This window comes from Leptodactylus fuscus, chromosome 1, assembly GCF_031893055.1.
Source record: "Leptodactylus fuscus isolate aLepFus1 chromosome 1, aLepFus1.hap2, whole genome shotgun sequence".
NCBI lineage: Eukaryota > Metazoa > Chordata > Amphibia > Anura > Leptodactylidae > Leptodactylus > Leptodactylus fuscus.
This window is the reverse complement of record NC_134265.1, coordinates 136,345,504-136,371,362: the sequence shown is the minus strand read 5'-3', so window position 1 is coordinate 136,371,362 and position 25,859 is coordinate 136,345,504. Positions and strand designations below refer to the sequence as shown.

At 39.6% G+C, this 25,859-nt stretch overlaps 1 protein-coding gene across 1 annotated transcript in view; it reads right to left on the bottom strand.

Moving 5' to 3' along the window:
- ROR2 (receptor tyrosine kinase like orphan receptor 2) overlaps window positions 1-25,859 on the bottom strand; it is a 130,077-nt gene that overhangs the window by 39,478 nt on the left and 64,740 nt on the right. Inside the window, exon 2 of the mRNA XM_075276711.1 lies at window positions 4,278-4,358. Within this exon, the coding sequence (XP_075132812.1) occupies window positions 4,278-4,358 (81 nt within the window). The remainder of the gene's footprint in view (window positions 1-4,277; window positions 4,359-25,859) is intronic.

The window sequence follows — 25,859 nt, the reverse complement described above, 5'->3', positions numbered from 1 at the left end:
CATTAACCCTTGTGTAAGAGTTACTGATATGTGAGAGACTTGGAGGTAATAATTAAGTATCTTCATTACTGAGGTCTTTTATTAGTACCTCCATATGTCTCACATATTAGTAACCTTTATATGAGGCACACAGGGGTTAATATGAGGGACATGATGGGGTTTATTCCTATTAATGTGAGGCACATGGAGTTACTAACACTAAACTAATAACCCCAAATGCCTGACATTAATGAGAATAAGAACTAAAGGAAGGGACCTATGTGTTCCTTACTGTCACTTTGCTAGCAGCTTCCTCTCCTCCTTGGGGAAACTTTGCAGGGTGAGGACGGCAGGAGCTATCACTATAGCAGGCAGAGACCTGAGCGATTAAGCTCCACCCCCTGGGTTTCCTGCACCCCTCTCATTGGAGGGCAGTGAGAGAACGGGAGTGTCCTTATGCCTCAGCTCTAGCAGAGCACTGAAGGGACACTCCGACTTCATTTAACTCTTGCAGGTCCTGTGCTGCTGGTGTGCCAGTGAAATATGGCAGGAGTGCCACTCTTGGCATGTGTGCCAGGGGTTGCTGACCTCTGCTGTAGAGGGTAATATGAATTTTGTGGCTTGCTATGGTCCAAAGTGTGTGAGATTGCAGAGATAGTGATGCGAGTTTGGGTTTTGTGGGGGTCCTGGGAAAAACGTATGTGCGCTATTGCGACGAAAAGTAGCCTATTGCACAATCCTGTGTAGTAACAGAAAATCGGTGGAGCGGGTTTTGCGTGATTGAGGAACAAACATCCAAACACAAAAACCCACAAACATCCAAACTCACAAACTTTCACCTTTATAATATTAATAGGATGAAATTGAGAGTACCATCTTTCCTGCTGGTTATTTTATCACTGTGAGAAGGCCATGAAATCTGGACAACCCTCTAAGCCACAGCTCCTTTCCACTATGCCATGGTCTCTTGTAAGGGAAGGTAAAATAATTGTAAAAAAAAACAAAAACCAATAAATGTGGTATAAGGCATGTACGCTATTTTTTTTTAAATAAATTATACTGCACAATATCTGCCCTGTTACTTCTTAGCTCCATAGTTCTTATATAGGCTGTCACCGGGTACCAATGATGTTCTCTACTGGGACGAAACGTGGCCTCTACTATACAGTATATTTAATGGGAATTAAAATCCAATCATTTGGTAGGGATTCGCAAACTTGTTCCATTGTAAAACTAACTTACATTAAAATGTGGTTTATATTATGGTACAGTAATAATACTCTCACGCTAGACATATGGATAGGCAATTTTTGCTAATACTAAGTGACTGGTTAAAAACTGAACACTTGATAAGCTGCGACTCCTGAAAGCATCAGTTGTGTCAGCAGGAAACTTTTTAATGGATCCAATCTCCCCTATAAAGGCGTTTATATACAGTAATATACACAGTTAACCTCTATCTTAATAAGACACCATCTTCCCATAGGAAATAAAAATCAATGAATAATGAATGGATAAATACTTACTTATGAATTAAGACTATTAGATTATAGCCAGGCACACTACTGACATTACATTAGAGGTTCTTCTGTGCAGCTTTCCAAAATGTCCTGATTATATCACAAGCAAAAGCATACGTATATATAAAACTAGTACAAACAGTGTAGTGAAAGCTTGAAGCACAGCATGAATGCATACACCCAGATTACAACTCACACCGGAGCCTGCAAAGTATGTGGTCTACACCATACAAAGAACTGAATGTTTGTTTGTTTACTTACCAAGAAGAAAAAAATATTAATCCCAACCCAGGTGAAAAAATGCCAACAGCAGAAGCAAGAAATCTCTTTCCAGAGGATAAACAACATTCCCCAGGAAAACAGTCCTGACTAATTGCTTCCTTACTTAGCCATGTACTGGCCAGGCTGCGGCACAGGCTCTGGTTTGTGACTACAGCGTAGGCAGGCCCTAGAGGCCTAGACTGACACAGCATTAACCATAACAGATTAACGTCATTGCTCACTGCCATCAAAATGTGTGCCAATTATGCCATGTCAACCACGCCTTTCAAAAGACGCCTACTGTTCTAGAAGTCAAAACAGCACTAAGGAGGATGACTGCACAAAGAAACCTTACTTACTGGTTTCTAGGGTATGTACTACATACGATAAGACATGTTCTGTTGATATACATCATCTCTATGATATGCCATATCTTGCGTTATGACTGACAGAATCCAAGTAATAAACTCACTGTAGTGGGAAAGAATGAATTTATTCCAATAACTGCAACTTGGCTCTACCTAAAAGGGTGTACACCTGACCTCTGAAGTCTGAGGGACCCACTGATCCAAATTTGGAGACCAGAACTATAAAATACTTAGCTAGGAAGGCCTGGGATATTTTTTGTACTAGATATACCATATTCCACTTCTGCTATCTAACTTATTGTGATGTTTTATAGTTGCAGGTTGCACTGTGAAGTTAGGAGTATGTGTAACAGAAGTATGTGAAATGTAGTGCATTTTAGTCTTAATTTCTGAATGCTACTATTAATCATTAACATGGTACATTTTTACTACTAGTAAATTCAACAATTTTATGACATTTTTGATCTCCACTCACTTTCTTTATACATGTTTGCACAGTTTATTGTGTATATTTAGTATGTAGTATAATGGTAGTTTGTGCGTGTAGAAACATATTTGGGGTTAGATGTTTGGTTTCCAGACCATTGTGGTTATGGGTGTGAAAATGTTGGACTGCACTCATCTGCAGTCAAGATAATGATGCAGAAGTCTCCTAATTCTAAATGTGGTCTGTATCAAGATGTTTCAGTAGCTGGGATGCTTTCCGGTACACCACGAAGTGTAAAGTAATGGAAGCTTATAGCTCACCACCATGACTATGAGCATATTGTTACACTCATGACTCTCAAACCAATTACTTTCCTGTAGATCAGTCATGTACCATATGTGTTCACTACAATGAAGAAAGTATCACATCCTGTCCCAAAAATGTTAGGCAGGGTTCACACTATCGTTATATTCTGCCATGAAGGTGTCCGTTTACAAAAAAAAAAAAAAAAAAAAAAAGACACCTATCATAACAGAAATTAGCAGACACTAACTGATGCTGAGGGCGGGTTCACACCTGCGCCCGATCTCAGTTTTGCAGGTTTCCATTTCCTGCCTGAGAAACTGGACAGAAGACGGAAACCGGCAGTCACTTTTCAAACCCATTCATTTGAATGGGTTTGCAAAGTGTCTGCCCGTGAGCGTTTTGTGGTCTCCACAGCGAAACCATTTTTTTGTGTGTTTTTTTTAACCGGACGCAACGTCGGACCTGCAAGACTTTGTGTCCGGTTATAAAAAAAAAAAAAAATGGTTTTGCCGCGTTGTCTACAAAATGCTCACAGGCGCTCACGGGCGGACAGTGACTGCCAGGTTTAAGTCTCCTACCGGCAGAAGACGGAAACCTGAAAGCGAAGACCGAGGCGCAGATGTGAACCTGCTCTAATTGATGTTAATGTGTCCGTTTTTTTTTTTTAACTGATCCATTTGATCTCTTCACTCTGGGGAGATCTCAAGCACGCAGTACATGCAAGACAGCCCAGGAATTTACAGGAACTGGAGACTTTTTGCCAAGAAGAATGGGCAGCTTTACCATCTGAGAAAATAAAGAGCCTCATCCACAACTACCACAAAAGTCTTCAAGCTGTCATTGATGTTAGAGGGGGTAATACACAGTATTAAGAACTGGGGGATGTGAACTTTTGAACAGGGTCATTTTGATGTTTTTGGTTGTCATTATGGTTTAAAAAGAGAAAACACAGACGTTAGACAATAAATGGCTTCAACCAACCATGAACCATGAGCAGAGAAAAAGTATTTGTGTTATCAGTTATATTCTCTGGGAAAAAAAAGGCCAAAAAAACCCAAAAAATCTGCCGGGGTATGTAAACTTTTTAGTACAACTGTATAGTTGGTCATATCACATAAGGTGCAGGTGTTATATGATACTGCTCACATATGCTGGATGAGGATTCAGATAAAGCGGAATAAGGTCGAGTTTACATTTGTACTCGTTATCTGTTTGGGAATTCTGTCTCCCATTACACTTGAAAAATACAGAGAGAAAAATTATAGTCTATGTGGTCCACAGGTTTTCTCGGGTAATTTGTTTTTAAAGCGGATTGGGTTTCTGTTTTTCTGGTTCCCAAGCGGACCCGGAGAATAGAAACCCGAATACAGATGTGAAGCAGGTACTGTATATTTTATGATGAATTATATTACTTACCACGAGGAGTTGGCACAAGTCTATCATGACCGTCCAGTTGTCCCAAAGGCTCATTTAAATCTGTAAAATCACCTGTTTCACCTATAACATAGAAGAAAACATCACTATTTAGATGTATTTTATATAAAAGTCTTGGGTAGGATGGCAACAAAGTCAATGGCTACTCAACAACTTTTCAGTAGTACTAACCAAACCATTGGAATCCAAGTCAACAAATCCCAGACAAAAGAAGAAATCGAATCCAGCACTGACCGGGCGATTAAAATATAGCTGTTATTTCATATCCATTAAAAGGTTCATACAGCAACCATGGGGAGTCAAGGTGAATAGATGAATGTACAGCAGCTACGCGTTTCGGAACATGGTTCCTTCCTCATGGCATGCCGTGAGGAAGGACCATGTATTCACCTTGACACCGGTTGCTGTATGAACTTTTTAATAGATATGAAATAAAAACTATATTTTAATCACCCGGTCGGTGCTGGATTTTGCTGGATTCGATTTCTTCTTTTGCCTTGGAATACTCTAAGCTGGTACAAGTCCGCCTGCTTTCGTGCACACTGGTACGATGTTGATGATCCTAAAAGGGTGAGCTGAACACACTTTCTTCTTTTTCGTCTTTAACAAATCCCAGAACCTCCCCTTCCCCACACTTGTACCCACACTGTTCTTACTTCAATAAGAATAGGGTCATGTTAAAGGGAGTGTGTTTACAGAAAATGATTTATTTTAAAATCAGGTTTCATGTTAAAACATCTTTTGAAAGAGGTTTTTAATATTTTTCCATGTTATTGTGTAGAGTTTAAAAAAATCCAAAAAAAAAAAACAGCAGTTCTGACACTGGCCACTAAGCCAAATAATATGCTGAGACTTCTTGTTTTCTGTAAGAGATTTTTTTGCAGTAGCCACCTCACTTAACAGTACACTAATGATCACTGCTATTGTGTATATGTAGATAAAATATAGACTTCAGTCACAATAGGTGATTTCACAGCTTATCTACTCCCCTCTGTGCACAATGACCTCTGCAGAGGTCACAGAGCATGCCTAGAAAACTCTTCCATAGTGATCAATAGCACCTGGTCCAGACCATAGTGTCTATGGTCCATATCCAAGAGACACAAAGTCAAACTATTTTAGGCCTTGTGGCAAGAGTTTTAGGATTTTCCTAAATAATATGTAAATGTATATAATGAAACTACAATGCGATCATATTATATCTGAAAATATACAATAGAAATTATATATCTAAGGCAAACTCCAGTAATGAACAATTGAGACAGTATCTGCTGATGTACATCACCCCGTACTAGTGGTCAATGAATAAACTCTGTTGTAGCAGCTTAACCATTGCTCTAACCTAGTGCCCCAAAGTACTGTTACAAAGATGACCCTTACCACTGCAAGGTAAGAGTTACAAGAGGCCTTTGACATACTAATAACTCAAACTTCCCTAGAAGTGCCAAAGACTGAAAGCCAAATAACGCATGTTAATAGTGGGAGGTCATTTCCATTCATAGTAAATGGCGTAGAGGGATCTGAATAAATGCAGATTTCATGCTGAGGAGCCCTGACCATTATTGAGCTGCTGCACATTATCTGGATTGGAATGCTTGCTCAAGCTCAATAAAAGTAACCCGGCCTGTTAAATACACCTCTATTCACATTCTAATTTCATTTTGTGCATCCACTCATTTCCGTATTGCTATAGAGCATTCAGGCTTAGGCATTGCCGTTGGCCAGGCCAAAGGGTTCTACAGTTACATAAAAACATTTGTAATCAATTTCAGGATTGCTTTCTTTGGCGAGCTGCAAAATGTTTATTTTTACAATGTAATGGCACAGTACTTAGGAAAAATTGACTTGCTCCAGCATAACTACAATGGGCACATTGTGCACTGAGGCGAATACTTGTAAGTGGTGGTTTAAAAATATATTCTGTGTACCCAGGGGTAGGCTCACAAGAATTTTCTGGCTACAGCTGAGAAACAATTGATGCATGCAAGACAGGCTTTATTGAATGACGGTGAATGGTTTAATCATTACAGCATATCTGAGTTTCCAATGCATGACTGCCAGCAAGAAATAAGTTCTATATAATGAGGACATAATATACATTTATGTTCCTATTCAACCATGAGAAGTCCCTATAGCACTCCTAGTTAACTAATGGTAAAGTAAGCCCAGATTTTTATTGTAAAATATTTGTAATAAATTCTACACTTAATTATTAATATATCATAAAACAGGTTATTTAGTAACACAAAAGAAACAATTATCATTTACGATCGTAAAACTTGGTTGGATATTAACAATCATCTTTAGGTCCATGGCCAATTTCAGTCAACGCTAAGTAGTCGCATACTATGTTGTTCCTATTTGCCGCGGGGTTACTTCTGAAAATTTAGGACAGTTCTAAGTATTATATGCTCATCTGAAGTTGAATGGCTGTTATAAAGGCCCACGTTACAGAAACACAGCTTTCTTTGCTGGAGTGTTTTGAAAAGGAAAGGAAGATATAAAGAAAGCTCTTACATGCTTGACTTCTGTTAAATCCACTCCTGACTTTGGCTCAAAACCCCCCCAAAAAACTGCTGTAAAATCTGCAACAAATTTAAGCTTGTGTTTCTGCAATGTGGGACCAGATTTTATGTTTTCGGTTTTTTTGCCTAATCCAGAAGTGGATTGAGCAAAAAGTAGACATATAAGTATTTTTATATATCTCCAATTCCCCATGTAGCGATTCTTGGATTTGGTAAAAAAAAAAAAAAGGAACAAAATCTGCAACAAAAAAGCTGTGTTTCTGCAATGTGGGACCTTATCCTAAGGCCGAGGCCCCATGGGCCGGATACACCGCGATTTGCCCTCGGCGGAAATGCTGTGAGAAAAATTACGGCATTTTACAGTACTTGCAAAGGGGATGGGATTCATTAGAATCCCATGCCCACTTTGCGTTTAAAACCGCAGCGCCCCCTTTTTGAAAATCACGCACAACCCTTTAATTATTCTTGGCTAAATTTTGGAGTTATTTGTTTTGGCCAAGTTCATATTGGTATTGCTATAACACTGGATATGCTGTACAGATTTTGGCATATTTAAGTGTTCTCTATGAAGGGCAGAAGTAACTGACTTACTTGTGAATGCCAATCATTTGCATTAGAGAATACCATCTGCGACACCATATGAGCAGGTTTTTTTTACAATCATCTGCCTTCACCACTTGTTCGAACAGACCCTCACACATCATTGTTCTTTGCACCATTGTGTTAAACAGTTCTGTTTAGGGCCAAACCTACTAGTTTTACATGATTCAACTAGGAAAACAACTAGACCTTCACAAAATTAAACATGTTTTAGGAAATCATTTTATAAACTATATTTGCTTTATCAGGTACTTACCTTGTCGTCTATTAAAGCCAAACCATCCCACCAGTGATTCTACTGCACTTAGGCTTAGTCTCTTAGACACTTACTGTCACTTTATCTTTATGTAGTTGACCCTTTAGCACTTACAGCAACACTGACAATCCCCCTGGCATAAATCTTCACTTCCCTTGAGTGCAGGTTATGTTATTCATTTTGGCTCCCTTCAGCTGCCAATGTCTTCGGCAGTCTTACAGCTGCAGCGCTAACATGATGCTTCCACAAAAGACAGGCCGAACTAATTGTATCTGTGCTTTTCATTAAGCTCCCCTGGCATTCATAGTAGTGGATTTAACCTCTTCCTATTCAATGAACTTGATCCTTCTTCAGAACACACAGCTCAATTCATCTACATTGTTTAGTAAATTGGCCTGGTAATTAGCCTTTTTTCATTCTCTATTCATGAAATGAGAGCCTAGGCAACTTAGAGAATAGCTATCCTGTATAAAATATTCATTTATTAAGCCATATACTGGGAGAGATTTCATAATCCAAATGTGCTAGAATGCTGTCTTAATTTGCGACCAAATAACTAACCTAAATGTGGTGCTCCACATTTGGTTTGTGTTGTAGATACTTTTTAAAGAAAGGGGGATGTTTTTGGGAAGGGGCAAGGCTTAAGGTTGAGTGAGAAGTAGAACAACTCATAGGTGGAATAAATGTAGACTAGTCAGTCTAAAGATGAACCATAGTTATCATCCAGCATTAGTTACTTACGCTAGGTTCACACCTGTGTTCAGCTGTCCGTTCTGTGGTTTCCGTCTTCTGCATGCCAGAAGACCGAAACCACAGACCGGGTCCGGACGTGAGCCGCGGTGAGTGTTTTATGCTCTCCGCCATGAAACCGTTTTTACAGAGTACTGCATGTCCGACTCTGTGTCGGATTATAAAACCCAGTTTCGCGGCGGAGAGCATAAAACGCTCACCGCCGCTCACGGCCGGACAGCTTTCTCACCCATTCAAATGAATGGGTGAGAGAGACTCCTGCAGGTTTCCGTCTCCTGCTCTGTTTTATGCAGGAAACGGAAACCTGAAGTACGGAGTGCCGGGCGCAGATGTGAACGAGCCCTTAGTAAGACTAACTAAGACTAGGACTTTTCATTTCTTCTCACAGCAACAGTATTTTATAGAAAACTTTGCCGGTATGTGCCCTGGGGCCAGAGATATTATTATACACAACTAAATATAGGGCAAAAAATTGGCAAAGCAATATAAATAGAACACTATGCTAAAAAAGCGCACTGCCACAGAAAATGTTTAGCAAAAAATATATAAAGCTTTACTTAAATACATTTTAAAACATATATAAGACAGAAATAATGAATGGGGTGATACAACCAAACAGAACAAATGAAGGCCCAAGATGGAATACTAATGGTTGATGATGAATAAATGACACTTACATTACATATATATAAGGATATGTGAAACATCCATGGTTTCTAAAGTGCATATATAACATATAGTTTTTTAAAGTGCAAATATTCTGTGAAATAACATGATACCAAGTGGTAAATTACCTATGGGTGGACCTTCATGTAGTGAACGCGCCCCGACGCGCGTTTCGCCACTACCGTGGCTTCGTCAGGGGGAAAAAAAAGATCATCTTTTTTTTCCCCCTGACGAAGCCATGGTAGTGGCGAAACGCGCGTCGGGGCGCGTTCACTACATGAAGGTCCACCCATAGGTAATTTACCACTTGGTATCATGTTATTTCACAGAATATTTGCACTTTAAAAAACTATATGTTATATATGCACTTTAGAAACCATGGATGTTTCACATATCCTTATATATATGTAATGTAAGTGTCATTTATTCATCATCAACCATTAGTATTCCATCTTGGGCCTTCATTTGTTCTGTTTGGTTGTATCACCCCATTCATTATTTCTGTCTTATATATGTTTTAAAATGTATTTAAATAAAGCTTTATATATTTTTTGCTAAACATTTTCTGTGGCAGTGCGCTTTTTTAGCATAGTGTTCCAGAGATATTATTAGTTTCGGCACTCATGTGCCTCCATTGTCAGAAGGACAGGCCTTACAGCCTAGCGTCATCATTGGGCTGTGAGGTACACAACATACTAATACTCTTCAGTAGCTTTTTACTGTCAGACGGGCTTCCTCACAGTCCACCAATGATGCTCAGCAGTAAGGCCAGTCCTTCTGAGGGCCCATGCACATGGAGGAAAATGGTGAGGGATTTGGTGTGGACTTTCAGCAATGAAAAAAAAGCCTCCCATTGACTTCAATGGGTTCCTTTTTCTGGTAGCATATTCTGCTAGAAGTCAATGGGAGGCTTTTTTTTCAGCTCTGAAATTCCACACCAAATTCCTCACCATTTTTGTCCATGTGAATGTACCCTGAAAGTGAAGGGATATTGGTGATGGAACAAACGGCACTGATAACCCTGGCACTAGGCCGCAAAGAGAATCTTTCAGAGGACATGAAAGGTCCTCTTTAAGTTAGAATTAGTAAATCAGAACCAATATGTAGAAAATGATAAAGATAATAAATGGGTTGTTCATGATTTGTAATAAATAGTGTCAAAGCAGGGAATGTGGGAAAGTAGCAACATATACTCACCTGATAAATCCCCTACTACTCCAGCGCCACTCCCACCAGTCTTTGCTTAGGGTAAGTTCAGGTTCCGATCCAAAAACTGGGTAGACGCGACTAAAAGCCAGTGCACTGCACCGGCATCCAGCCGCGCTCTCTGCTCTGGATTAGGCCCGATAAATGGGCCTAGTCCGGAGGAGGGTGTGTCTTCAGGCCGAATTGTGAGGCGACTCGGCCTGAAGAATGAGCATCTCTCTTCTTTTTTCCGGGAGACAGAAGAAACGGCTCCCGGAAAAAAGACCTGAGCGGCTCCCATTGATTTCAATGGGAGCCATCTTTTTGGTCAGGGTTTTGAGGCGGATACGGCCTCAAAACCCTGACCAAAAAACTCTGAGTGAACTTACCCTTAAGGTGGCTGTCCAGTTCTTTTTTTACTGATGACATATACTTAGGGTAGGTCATCTAGAAGCAATCACACTGATCAGCTGTGTATAGGGGCTACAGCACTAATGCAGGTGCGGTGACACTGTCACTGTTTACACTGCATACAGTCCAATCCCTAGGTGCCGTTCAATGTAATTAAAGAGAAGAAAAGATGCTGTGAGTTGAGCGTCCTCAATAGGCCATCTTTTCTTCTTCTTGAATTTTTATTTAAGCATGGCTGGGATGCCCCCAAAATTATTATAGTGGTGCCTCCTATTTAACTTTAGCAATGTAATTATGAGCTTGTTCTATTCCCTTCTACAGTACAAGGCTATTATAGGTCATTAATTAAAATAAATAAAAACCCTTTAACGTTCCTGCACTGGTGATGTGCTGACCATACTCACAAATGTCCCCAGTCATCTTGTGCAGCACATGCAAACAGGTGAGACCACCACAGTGCTGACACTGAAGTGGCAGAAGGTCAGTAGAACTAATTATGTCATTTTATTACGTTACCTGCTTTTGCCGAATATTTAGAAAAGCCTGTAGAGCCCCTTTTATAATATAGGATCACCTATAGGATCACAACACTCTAAATTTTTATTACTTTGTAAAAGTTTATAGAAGTTCTTCCAAAATGCCTGATTTCATTAAAGGGGGTCTGCCATCACCGCTTCTAATCCCTTCATACACCATTGTAGGGTCAGTTATATTACTGACCCTACAACAGCTACTTGTTCCACATGCAAATTATATGTTTCGGTTACTTAGGGCAGGGCCACTATTGCCACACTTTTGTGACATTGCAAGTTGCTGTCCATGGGACATGTCGGTCATTATGTTTTTAAATCAACACTGGGATGTGACCACAAAAGAAAATGGGAGCTGTAGCAGGGGTGGCCCCGTCCCTAATGCACAGAACAGCTCATTTACATATGGATTGCACTTTAATACTATAAAGGTAGTTGCATTATGCTACTACCCTGCCCTACAGTATATAAATGGCTACGATTCTGGTGATGCGAGACTGCATTTAAGAATCATTGATTTACAATTAGGATATTCTAGGATTATCACTAGCAACAATCATTCAACAGTTGGCCAAATTAGACTGAACTTTACCTTTACTTATAAAAATAATAAAATTAGGGCTACCATGGTGAGGATAATGAAGCCCAATTACAGCTGAATAATAACAGATTTTTGGATAGACTAGTGAGGCCAGATGCTAAAATGTAAAGCCACTCTTCAGATACATAAATCTACCAAATGAACACATTCTTTATTTTAGTTTCTTCTGAGATATATATGTATTTTTTTTTTTTTTTTGCAAAAATTAACTTTTTTGACCTTCTAAGAAAATCCAACCTTTGGTGCTCCTTAGACAATGAGCCTAGTGTACACTTTGATTCAGCTGCCAAGCTGATTACTTTGGCTGTGAGAGAAACCGGCTACTTAGCTTTCTGAATCAAGTCCTTTCATTGAAATTTGGCCTTTCTTCCCCCTCCTGTAGCCTCAGTATTCCTGGCAAGTGATTGCACAGCGGTTTTGGCAACTATGCCAAGGTGGTGACCAGCTTACAAAGTTGACGACAGGACCCTATGAGCCATACCATAATTGAATTCAAGTAATTGTTATGGTAAATGTTATAGCTTCCTTTATGTTGTTTCTTTTGATAATTTTATTCTATTATTTCCTCATTTATTTCATGTTCAGGCAAAACGTTCAGTAAATTGAGATAAGCTGCAAAGAAATTACTCAAATGATCTGAGGACAGAATATTGGAGCCATCTCTTGACAGCTTCTGGAAACAAAGCTATGTTTTACATTCCTTTTAATATACATCTGCAAAAACTCAAGTATATTGGAAGATTTTTCCTACTATGAGAATGCATATAACCTTAGAAATTAAAGGTAAACTGTGACATGTGTAGGAGATGGACCATCCTACTGCTTGACTGTCAGGCCACTAAATCTAACGACATACGTCTGCCATTATATTCAATATTATAATTATTTTATTCTGTAATGTTCCTTACTCTGCTGCAATATTTACATGACTACACATATATATATTACATTGGCCAACAATTCACCTCTGTCAATTTGCTGATCTCCTGTGTACACAGCTCACATTGTTTAGTTAATCTGCTAAATGCCTCAAATTCTTACTCCAAAAACAACCGATTGACTCGACTTGATATATACATGTCCCCTCTACACATGTCACATTTCCAATCTATAACACAATACTAAGATGTGCTAAAGCCACCATGATGATAGCCTGGCTTTGACCTGTCCCAACAAACTCATGGATTTCTGTCAGTTTCTGTAAAAGCATGCCCATAGGTAGTGTTTACTAAGCACTAGGGTCTACATCCAGGGATCCACATCTTCTAAATAACACGGAATGATTTTACAAAAGGATGCATATCACACATTTACCACTTACTAGATATATACGAAACGCAACTAATTTCTAGTTGACTTGAGGCCCAGTTCACATCTGCGCATGGGTTTCCTAATCTGCATAAAAAAAGTGATTACGTTAGGAACCCTGCGTACCCCATAGACTATAATGTGGTCCATGTGGTTTCCACACAAAAAATGCGGAGAGAAAAGTCTTGCTTGCAGCGCTTTTCTCTCCGCATTTTGTATGTGGATTGGGGAATGGAATTCCCGAATGCAGATGTGGACCAGGCTTGAGGTGCCCTAGAAAATTAAAGTAGATAAAAAGATAAGCACCTTTGTAAATAGAATGCATTACTTATCTTCACTCATTCTGTATCCTACAACAGAACTGCATTAAACATGGGTTTGGTTTCAGAGCTGAAGTCTCCAGCATGCGACTAGGTGGAAACTGAGCAAATACTTGAACAGTGATCTTTGTATAAGATACTGTCCCACTACATAATAGGACCATGGCTAAGCTGTTAGAAGTCTGTATAATGGTTTACAATAAAAAACCAGCAGAGCAACTTATGCAGCTCTGGAATACAACACAGGGTCACAGCAAGATAAATGCTTTGTATATATGCTAACACCAAGCGTTTGTGTGGGTCTTACGGTCAGTATTGTGCCAGCAGTTTACACTAGAGTTCATAGGAATTTTACAGGAGCATCTGGATAAAACCCCACAACAAACCAGGCAAATAAATCATGAGGTATTGCTGCCAGTCGCGATGGCATTCCATATCCATATCTACTTCTTCCCATTGTGTAAACTCTACATATGACATATGTTGTGGTAGAATTTGGTTATTTCACATACGTCTTTCTCGTGTTAACTCTACACTCCCATAAAAGGCCAAGATGATTTAATGTATTCTGTTTTGTGATGTAAGGATTTCCTCAGATAACATTAGACATTTGCCAGCCAGGTTCTGTTATGACATGCACAGTGTCTCACACCTTTTTCTTAGGGCACTCTAACCGATGAGGAATGTAGATCTTCCGTCAAGAAGTGTAAATATTAGGAATGTCTAACTAGACTGGTGAGAATGTCAATTATCTGCATTAGTCTAAATCTTCTTCTAAACGTCTTAAGCGGAGATTTATTCATTTATATAACAATGCAAATTGTACATTATACCAAACTATGCTTTGGGATTGAAAAGTGAAGACACAGGCAGTGCTCTGGCCTTTCTTTCCGCCAACACAGGCTCACATGTTATACATATTGATATTATCTATGCACGTGTAGTGATTGAAAGGGTTAAAATAATAATTCAGTTATCAGTTCAGTAGAAATCAATATTCATACCCTACCTGATGTGCACTTAATATTTATTGACCGTAGCTTTAACAAGCCATAACCTGCTCCATCAATTATTGGTTATTAAAAAAAGCTGTTCTTATACATTCATCATCTATTGTATTTCCCATTGATGGAAATATTCTGCAATATTATACAAGGACCTCCTCAAAAAAGTGAAAAAATATGAAATTGGATGTAAAATTTCGGGTGACTAAAGTAATGAAACACCGGTCTCATTATCAGGTAATAACTGCATGGGAATGGTTACAGGAGAACAAAATGTCTGCTATCCTACAACAATATTTGGTAATAGTTACACATTCTGTTTATACGAATGTGCCTGATTTCCCTTTTGATCAAGGAGGATATAAAGCAGGGGAACGTTCTCATCTAAATCCACAAAGACTTGACTGCATCAACAATGTGCTGCAAATGGATAAAGCGCAAGAACACAACAGAAGAACTATCATTACCAAGATGAGAAGTGTCTCAATCATAAACACAAAACTAGCCGGTATTATTCAGTATTATGACAACCACAATACTGGAAATGGTATCCGCTTGTGCTGCTATGCAAGTGTGTAGGCCAGAATCCTTCATACAGATACTCAAAATTATTGTTAAATTCAGGGCTGTGTGGTCCGACTAAGGCTGGTCTTACACGACCGTAATTTAAGTCCACAAATGTTCCGCAATTGCGGGTTTTCAATTGCGGAACATTTGCGGACACATTGTATTAAGTGAGGCCTCTTACACCATCGGATATTTTATCTGTGGTGTGCCGTGCTGTGACCGAGGTCTGCACTGAATACCGCGGGTCCGCAAATTCACAGCACTGCATGGACTCGCCCATAGAACTCTATGGGCACGTGCGGCAGGACACGGACGTCTGCGGTATGTCTATTTGAAGTAAAATAGTAGTGTTGCTGATCAGCAACTTGCGGACCGTAAAAACAATACGGTCGTGTAAGACCAGCCTAAGAACCAGATTGAATTTGAGTTGAAAAAAAAAAATAAATCACAACTTACCAGCTGCGACTCTGACTTCAAAATAAAATGATTAATTCTTAATTAATTAGATTCTATTATTATCAATATTGTATAATTTGTTAGATGAATAGTTTGATGCATATTTAGTTTCATAGGAAGTAAATCAGTAGCTTTTTTATGAATTGAAGAAGCTTTACTGCATCTGTCTGGCTAAGGCCGTCAGTCATTTATGAAGAAGTCAGGCATTGGAAAAACAGAGCCAGAGTTGGTGCTTTGTCGTGCGGACTCCACAACCCTGGTCATATCTCCAAGTTTACAGTTTGAAACCAGCAAACCCCATTACAGTCAATGGGTCCGCCAGTGTCCATGTGTAACTGGTGTTTTAGCAGTCCAACTCTTGATCATTTGAGACCCCAAAAGGACCCAAACAACGGAGAGCCCAGCACAGATGTGAACCTACTGTCAGGTCATCAATGTAGATGGGACAGGGTAGGCAGATACAGTTGTGTTCATGTATTTTATCTAAGAAAAATCAATCAATAGTGATAAAGGATAAAACCCAACTCTTGTTCATTTCTGTTTCTATCTAGATTAGTTGCCACTAGTTTCTTAACGGCTTTTCTAATCAGCCGATTCTTCAAACGTGGCCTTCAGTGTATAATGTAAAAATGTTTGGGGAGTTCAGCACAGACATACATTTTCCATAAAGTTGTCTAATGAGATACAATAATGAAAAATTAACTGTTTGTCATATTAACGGTTAATCTTTCTGACCATAGTCAGCCTAAGCTCATGAAACGTAATGGTATTTGTATGCATGTCTGTCTTCACTGACTATAACAGATAATGTTACGGTAAACTAATCCTCCATGAGAAGCATTACGGAGCAGCGTGTTCTGATTCCTAAGCCGTAATCTTTTATTTGATCATCCATAAAGCAGGCAGCACCGTGTCACTTGAAACAAAAGTGCTTGTTTAAACAAGCTAAACCCACACAACCGGCAAAAGAACAGCCACTTGTCAACAAGGGCTGAGAGTTCATTTAGTGTGTTTTGCTTCGAAGCCAAAACCAACAACAGGTATATTCATCAAAAATAATCCGGCAGATGTGTGAGCATATGTAATACCATACCTGCCACCATATCTCTACGCATACAGATTCCCAGGCTCCTTAGACGATACTCCATGTGCAGAGGAAACTGGAAGCTCCAACTACAACCACTATGAAAGGGTCTTTACAAGTTGCCATGGCCCGTTTGGACAGACTTCCCCAACATCAGTCTCTATGTCCAGAACCAAAACTGAGCAAGATCATTTATAACTAAGTGGGCAATGATGGAGCCAAATGGTGATAATATCTGCTAAAACTTTGCATCTTGTTTCCAAGTTAAAACTAATATGTGCTGAGGATGAGCAGAGATGGGCACCGCTTATTAACTTTGGTTACATTAGACCCACACTCCTTAAAGGGGTTGGCCACTTTCAGACCAATATTGAGAGACAAATGTTATTGTTTGTATAGTAAAAAGTTATACAATTTTTCCAATATACTTTCTGTATCAATTCCTCACCGGTTTCGAGATCTCGGCTTGCTGTCATTCATTCTGTTACTTCTAGAGGATAAAAGTCTGACCGTGGTCATGTGATTTACGGTCCATGGTCATGTGAGGAGTACACAGGTGCATAGATGACTAACGAGCGGCACTTGTGTGCTCATCACATGACCATGGACCGTAAATCACATGACCATGGTCAGACTTTTATCCACTAGAAGTAACAGAATGAATGACAGCAAGCAGAGATCTCGAAACCGGTGAGGAATTGATACAGAAAGTATATTGGAAAATTGTATAACTTTTTATTTCACAAACATTAACATTTGCCTCTCAATATTGGTCTGAAAGTGGACAACCCCTTTAACTATAGACTTCAGGATAGATTTTACCGCTCTTTTTAAAGGGATCCTATCATTTAAACACTTTTTTTTTCTAGCTCACATCAGAATAGCCTTAAGAAAGGCTATTCGTCTCCTACCTTTATCAGTCGCTTCCGGCCCGCCATTCGGTAGAAATACCAGTTTTTACCGGGATGCAAATGAGTTCTTTCACAGCACTGGGGGCGGACCCAAGCGCTCAGACAGCACTGGGGGAGTCTCAATGCTGCCAGAGAACTCTCTCCAGCGACGCCTCTATCTTCTACCGCGTCTTCTTCCGGCTGGGGACACACTCCCTCTTGCGCACATTCGCAGTACACTCCTGTAGTTCTACGGAGAACTACAGGAGCGTATTGCGCATGCGCGCAAGAGCGGAGTGCGATCTCAGCCGGAAGAAGACGTGGTTGCTGTTGAAGATGGAGGAGAGTTCTCTGGTAGCATTGGTGACGCCCCCAATGCTGTCTGAGCGCTGGGGCCCACCCCCAGTGCTGCGAAAGAGCTCATTTGCACACCGGTAAAAACCAGTATTTCTACCGAACGGCGGGCTGGAGGCGACTGATAAAGTTGGAGACGAATAGACTTTCTTAAGGCTATTCCGACGTGTCAACTACAATAAAAAGTGTATAAATGATAGGATCCCTTTAACAGGTGAAAGTCAACCTGTGTTTGAGAAAAGGATATACCCACATGGAATATTGGAAAATATTACCTTACATACACACATCTACTATTGTAAGAAGTAAATTCTCCTTCAACCAGAAGACTGAGCTATATATGGCCAACTAGAGCCAATTTGTGGCCCTGCACCAGATATTTGTCCTTTCAGCCACTGGTTAAAAAAAAAGGACCTGGCTATACAGAACAAGGTTGACTAAAATGACAAGAAAAACCTTGTTATTACAGGAACAAATAAAATGGAACAATTTCATTCAGTTCCCAGCATAATAATTCATATATGACAATATATTGCCAAAGTCATAAAGCAGCTGCAAACGCGTTTTGTCAAATAAATTCTATTTTTAATTAAGCGACTTACAGTTCTCACTTTCAAGGCCAGGGTAACTAAAAGCAAGACTTCTATATGCCAAACATCTGTTTCTGATGGTCATAAAAACACAGTATATTTAAAGTATGTCTATTTAAGTCCATATGTTGATTTGTAGGAGTGCTAAAACTCCTTTACATAAAGTGCTAGCAGAGAAACTCTGCCACCTCATAAATAAAAGCACTTAGAAGGCAAGAATTACTCAACCTACACAAACCTAATATTTCCCCTACCTCAAATTAATAATGTAATAGCAAACAAATCATTTAGGCCAGAATGCATTTATCTGGGGCCTATTTAAAGCACATTAGACTAATTTATTTGTTATGCCAAGGCAATGGGACTTTTCAGTCAAGCCAGCGTGCCCAGAAACTGTATGGAGAGAACCATATTAGTGGAAAAAGCTACATAGTAAATATTCTATACAGAAATTAAAATATATGTTAGGCTATAGCTAAATGGCTAAATGCCCTGAATTATGGGAGACACAGAAACATGCCATAGGAATGGACTTGATCTATCTTCAGATGGATTTACGGTAGCTTTGCAAAGCCCACTGAAATGAATGGGAAGCGGAAAAAAATATATTAAAAAAAGCTAACTGTTTTTGCGGGGGGAAAAAAAAGCATTTTTAACACCTCCTATTCATTTCAATGGGCTCTGCAAGGCAGAATCCACATGAAGATAAGTAATGACCCTTCTTTTTTCCTCAAGCTGAAAAATCAGAGAAAAAATATCTGCTACTCACTCTCACTGAAATGAATGGGGGAGTTGGGAGGCGTTTTTTGAGGTGTATACCAAGTGACATATCCTTATACAGCACTAATCTATATGCCTTATAAGGGTGAGTTCACACGGAGTAAAGTGCCGCGTGATGTGGCACGTATACGCCGCATGAGCTTTTGCGGGCCGTATACGCTCCCATTGATTTCAATGGGAGCCGGGATCGTATACGCGGCGCTATTTTGAGGCCGTGATTTTGCGTATACGGCCTGCAAAAGCTCACACGGCGTATACGTGCCACATCACGCAGCACTTTACTCCGTGTGAACTCACCCTTAAGCCACATGGATATCAAAGAGGGGGTCCTTCTTTTGGGACAAACAACAACTTCTGCTTTAGAGGACTAAATGCAACTGACTAAAAGTTCTCCCATTCATTTTATTGGGTGCTGCATGAGAAATGTTCGGCCCTCTACATCTTCCTCAGAATTGTTGAGCATATCATTATAAGCAAAGATAAATAAAAAAAAAAAATGTAGAATTTGTAGGACTTTGCTCATTGGTTGGAGCTTTAGTACTATCATAATAACAAGCAATGGAGGGCACAATGAGAGATCACAGAGAAACCTCATAAGCAGCAAGGCCTAAAGCCTACGCAGCAGAACATGAAATAACAAGTGTAATGTAAGTACATATATATATTACCACAAAATAAATGGATCTACTAATCCCTCATGTCATTATATAGAATCAGAGTCTGTTTTCTTTGCATTTCCCCCTCTCCCAAAAATAATAAAACACATGGAAAGAAACATCATTGATGCGTGGATGGATCTTTATTAATAGATTTTCCCAGAATGGCGCTCAGCTTAAACTCTGCAAAGTAACGATATAGTCAAGCTCACTCTTGGCAACCAGACAAAATAAGCAGAGCCACAATAGTGATTTTCAGTATTTCCTATTGCTTTATTTCCCATTATAGTATGTGCAAATTTATACTGAAGACTTTTCAATTACTTTTCGGATCTAGATTTTCAAGGCTTGGTTTTCACATTCATTATCGGGGTTGCCAGCTTTAGTTTTTTCTAGTCAAAATATCCCCCCAAAAAATTGACACACTGGAAAACTACAATGAATGATAAATGTAAGTGGCATCAACAGTATTTACTGAGACCTGTAATATGATGGCAATTCCAATCTTAATAATCTGCATAAAGAATGATTTGTGGAATATCGGTGCTTTAATAGTGCCAGTCAACAATACAATGTGGCATCTTAGGCCCATTTAGCTCAGCAATTATTAATACTGTATGTGTGATCATTGGGGTACATGTAGTTCCAGTATTGTCATTCCTCTTCACACAAGTTATGGGAGAGGTGAAACTGGCGACAAACAATAGGGATTGGTCAGCACTGAACACGTGTGTTATCACATATATAGGTTTTCTTTTTTAATGGAAATTTCAATAAAGATTTGGATTTTATCAGCATATTTAATTGCCATATAAAATACCGGTACTCCTCTTCACACAAGGGAATGATGTGCTGCCAATGAGTGTCTTTCAATAGCTGGTCAGTGGGGGTCTTGAGTGTCAAACCCCAACACTCCTACCTTAAGAAAGGTCGTCAATAGATAAGTCCAGATACAAAACTCGTTAATGTCTATATGGATTGTTGCCTATATTTCCATGTATGTGGCAACTTTATTGAGTTGTGTAGAATATCAGACAGTACACAAACATATTATTGTGTTAAAAAAGGGTTTGCTAGGCTCAGGATATTGAAGGCCTATCCTTAGTCGAGCACTTTGGCGTCTTCAATGCTTACCAAGTTTAGCGATATACATTGTATTGTATTGTATTGCAGCTCTGCTATTCACTTAAATGAGGATAAGCTACAGGCCATGTAACCAATGAAAGTTAGTATAAAGCCTCCTCAATCCCAGCCGTAAACAATAACATTCTCAAAAGCAATATACCATATATTTAAGCATTTATTCATGAACCGCTTGAGCCTGTTCTCTGGACATATACAGGCTGCCCATTCACAATAAATACTTTTCCAGTTATTAAATTAGGAATATCCTTCTGTTTTTCTAATATCGTGGACCATGTAAAAAGCAGGACACTCATGAAATGTTAACATCCTGTGATCCAGATGGATGGCTGGATTTTCATTGTTCACATATATAAAAGATAACTTATCCAAAGTCCAAATAGGACTAAGTTTGTTATCATAACTGTGATCTATAGTAAATGTGTTGTGGATGGGCAGTGACTGTGCACGGTCACTGTATACATTGAACAGCAAGTAACGTGTGCAGAAATGAATGGATGTCATTTGTCTTTCAAGGATAATGGAAAGGCCAGTTTCTTCCATTGCTGTACAGCTGTGACAGATAGCACAAGACTATTAGCTCTTGCCAAAGACTGAACTCTGCAGCCCTATGCAAGTTATTAAGCATTTCCTTTCCGGCTGAGCCAAACTTGAGATCACTCTATCCTTTAGCCTCTTTTAATTCATGTTTGTTTTTGTAGTTCCTGCCAAACTAAATCAGTTTAATTCATGGTAGTATTAAGGATTTTAATTTACTCGGGCGCGCTCGATCCGTGACACAGATCCAATGAGGGTCAATAAACTGAACCTATGCAATCTGTCTTTTGTGGTCACAAAGACTCAATTGGTTAATTTAACTGTGGCTGAAGGGAAATGACGTTGCTTTGTTATACTTTGTTGGGGATATCTATGGTATACATGTGCCTAGGTGTGGTTGTGTTGTGAATTGCAGCCCTTTGCTGCCATGTTGTATTGAACTTGTTCCTTGAGAGATGGAGTGTATTGGGGTCCAAAATTCAACTATGGTGTGGTTACAGCCCAAAGTCTCAGCCAACAACTGGTCATCTCATGGAGACAATGGGCACATACACCGAGGGGCTTTGCCTATAATGGAAATTTCTGCACTGTTACAACGCCACTGTTACAGTCACTTAGGCCATTGTTTCCTGTCAAAAAAATTTATCCATGTATGTATGGGCATGTTTTCCATTATCTTTAATGGTTTCCATAAAATTTCACTTGTGTATGTGTGTTTTGTTTTTTTTAAGGCAGGCCTCCTTGGCTCCAGGACTGTATCAGCATTGTAACAGATAAAATGTAGAGCACATTTAGGATGTATATAACTTTATAGAACCTTTTATCACTTCTGAAATCTCAGGAATAATGTGAGAAATGAGCCAGTCATTACACAGATCTATAAGATATTGTTTCAGTGAAGGCGAGTACACCGTGTGATCATGTTATTTGTATGCTTGTCATATTAACTCTGTATATTTTTATTAGTAGGTCTAAAATGTTTTAACCTTTTTGGCCATTATCCCATAGAAAATGAATCAGTCTAGTGTATGCTCCACATGCCTGCCATACCATGCACATGTTTATGTTGTAATGAATCACAGAGTTGCCTTCATACAGCCGACTGCAATGCTGACCAGCACATTACAGGATCTAATTCCATTTAACATGAACATTCATTTCACTCAAGTTGTTTTTACAAGACAAATTATAGTCAGGTCTATTCTTAGATGTCCTTTTCATATATTCACTTCCTCGACTCAAGTCATAAATTCATATAAAGGTGCAAGCAAATAATATAAATTCTAATGGACCAGCCAGGGAGTCAGCTATTCTGCTCGGTTGCTATTGTTCTTGTATGGTTCCTTAGGATATTTTCCCAATCATCATGGTACATATCTGATCTATAGAAGAGTTTATTCATTCTGATGTAACCCCACCTAATTCAAAGATTTATGAAATGGAAGTTTTTATAGTGTTTTCCAGAAGCACTCACTTTATTAGTCTTCATGATATGTAGTCATTTTACTGAATAGTAAGTTTGTAGATGCAGCCAAGCACTAAGAAGAGACATACAAGAAGAGCCGAGAAGAAGGGACGTTCTGTCCCGAAACGCGTTGCCCATTATACGCACAGGCAAGACTTCAGTTACTATGTAACTGTTTTAATGCGACAATAAAAGTTATATTTTAAATACCGCGGATTTCCGTTTTCATCCATTTCCTGGTAGCAGCTGTCTTTTTACCTTCAAGTTGGACATTCTATCAGCAGGTTGAAGTTCACCTGCACGCCGTGCTCTCCAAGGATCAAAGTTCAAACTACATAGGGTGAGCTGATACATTTTTTTCTTTTTCAACTAATACAAGAAGAGCGACTGAAATTAAAAATATACATTACATGAATGTCACCCATACAAGACAAACTAAGTGGAACAGCAGACTATCATATGTGAGTTCTGCATGCAGAAGACGGAAACCTGTCATGCAGAGTCTGGCCGTGAGCGCCGGTGAGCGTTTTATGCTCTCCGTGGCGAAACCGGTTTTTTAAACCAGACAGAGTACTGCATGTCAGACTCTGTGTCCAGTTTAAGAAAAAACGGTTTCGCCACAGAGAGCATAAAACGCTCACCGGCGCTCACGGCTGGACCCTTTTCAAACCCATTCAAATGAATGGGTTTGAAAGATGCCGGAAGGTTTCTGTCTTCTGCCCAGTTTTGTGGTACTGTGTGCAGACGTGCATATCTAATCCTCCGGCATGTGGTACTGTGTGCAGATGTGCGTATCTAATGATACGGCATGTAGTCCTGTGTGCAGATCCACGTATCTAATCCACCGGCATGTGGTATTGTATGCAGACGCGCATATCTAATCCGTGGCATGTGCAACTATGTGCAGATGCGTGTATCTAATCCTCTGATGGGTGGTACTGTGTGCAGACGCACGTATCTAATTCTCCGATAGGTGATACTGTGTGCTGGCGCGTATTTAGTCTTCCGACGTGTGGCACTGTGTGCAGACGTATTTGTCAAATCCTCCGGCATGTGGTACTGTGTGCTGAGCCATGTATCTAATCCTCCGGCGTGTGGTACAGTGTGCTGACATACATATCTAATTCTCCGGCGTGTGAAACTGTGTGTAGATGTGTGCATCTAATCCTCCGGCATGTGGTACAGTGTGCTGACATACATATCTAATCCTCCGGCGTGTGAAACTGTGTGTAGATGCGTGTATCTAATCCTCTGGCATGTGGTTCTGTGTACAGATGTGCGTATCTAATCCTCTGGTGTGTGGTACTATATACTGAGCCTCATATCTAATCTTCTGATGCATGTATCTCAGTTCGGATATCAGTGTTGGATTGTGCATGTGGAGTGACCATGTGTGTTGCAGGGGGGGGGGTCAATGTTTTGGGAATACTGTATCTCCGTGCCAAATTTAGTAAAGATCTGTCCAGTCGTTTGGTCGTGCATAAAGAACAGACAGGCAGACAGACATAAACTCATTTTTATAATATATAGAGATAGAGATACATATAACATCAGAGCAGTTTTTATACAGTTGGAACACTGAACAAATCACTAGGGAATAAGCAAATTTTTGTCCATCAATCCACACAGATACCTTTCTATAAGTTCTCCTGTGTAAACGTGACTGAGGTAGGCATTACTGGTTAATGCAACATCATATTGCCCATTAGCAGGTACATAACACTGGGTAAAGACCCGGTTGTGTTAGACAGTGAACCTGTTTCTACATTACATCAGTACACCGGATCACTCATCGCACTGACCCAACCTACTCCTGACAAACACTGCCATCTGTCTTCAATTAGATGTCCAGCCTGGCAGGAGAAAAATGACTGTCTGCCCAGTGCTGCCTTCCAGACAGCATTCTTTAGTGCCAAATTAAGCACCAATTTCACATGCTTAATAACATAGCAGTAGGCTCTAATATATCATCCATGAAGTTAAAAGTGGAAATGAAGACGTCAACTGCTTTCTATTTCGAGACCTAAATTTTCTTGATCATGAAAAGATGGTTGCATGGGCATGATGCTGGTAGTAGTAAATTATGACAACTACCAGGCCCTAGAAGAATAGTAACATTACAAAGCACCTGCATCTGTTTCTAATATACTCATGGCATATGTAAACCTGGAAATTCAGGCCACCATTATTGACATTCTACTCCACAACAATGCATCAGGGTCACAAACAAGACACTCTCAAGAATTGCTCCTCTGAGTACTTTTCTAGTCGCATAGTTTAGAAACAAAATATAAGGCTAAGGCCCCACGTATTGAAACGCAGAAAAAAAAAAAAAAGGCAGGGGAAACATTGCGATTTTCTCTGCAGAGTTTTTCATTGCGTTTTCGCAGATTTTTTTCATTGTGGACTTTATTATATCTATAGGGAGAACATCAGTGTTTCCAGATGTATAATTCACAAGCTGCGATTTGCAAAAACTGTGTGGATGGAATTAGCCAGAATCTCATTCACTTAGTAGGTACTATAAAACACAACATATTTTTTTTTTCGGCTGCATTTTTGCAGCGTGGGACTTCAGCCGAAAGGTATTACTCACTTAAAAAAAAAAAAAAAAATAGTACTTATCTCTTCTTTCACCTCCCAAACCAGCAACAGCTCACTTGCTATCCACCTGCATGTGACTGCTGTAGCGGCCATGTGCCATTCTACTGGCATCACCACAGTCATAGGAACTATGATGCCAGTAGTATAGCATATGAGGCCACTCATTGGCTGTGGTAGTCTCATGATGTCAACTTGTAAATAAAGATTGGGGGGGGGGGGGAAGTGTCCCACATACAAGATTACCATGTCAAAGAGAAGAAGTTATTGTAATTTTTAAAGGTA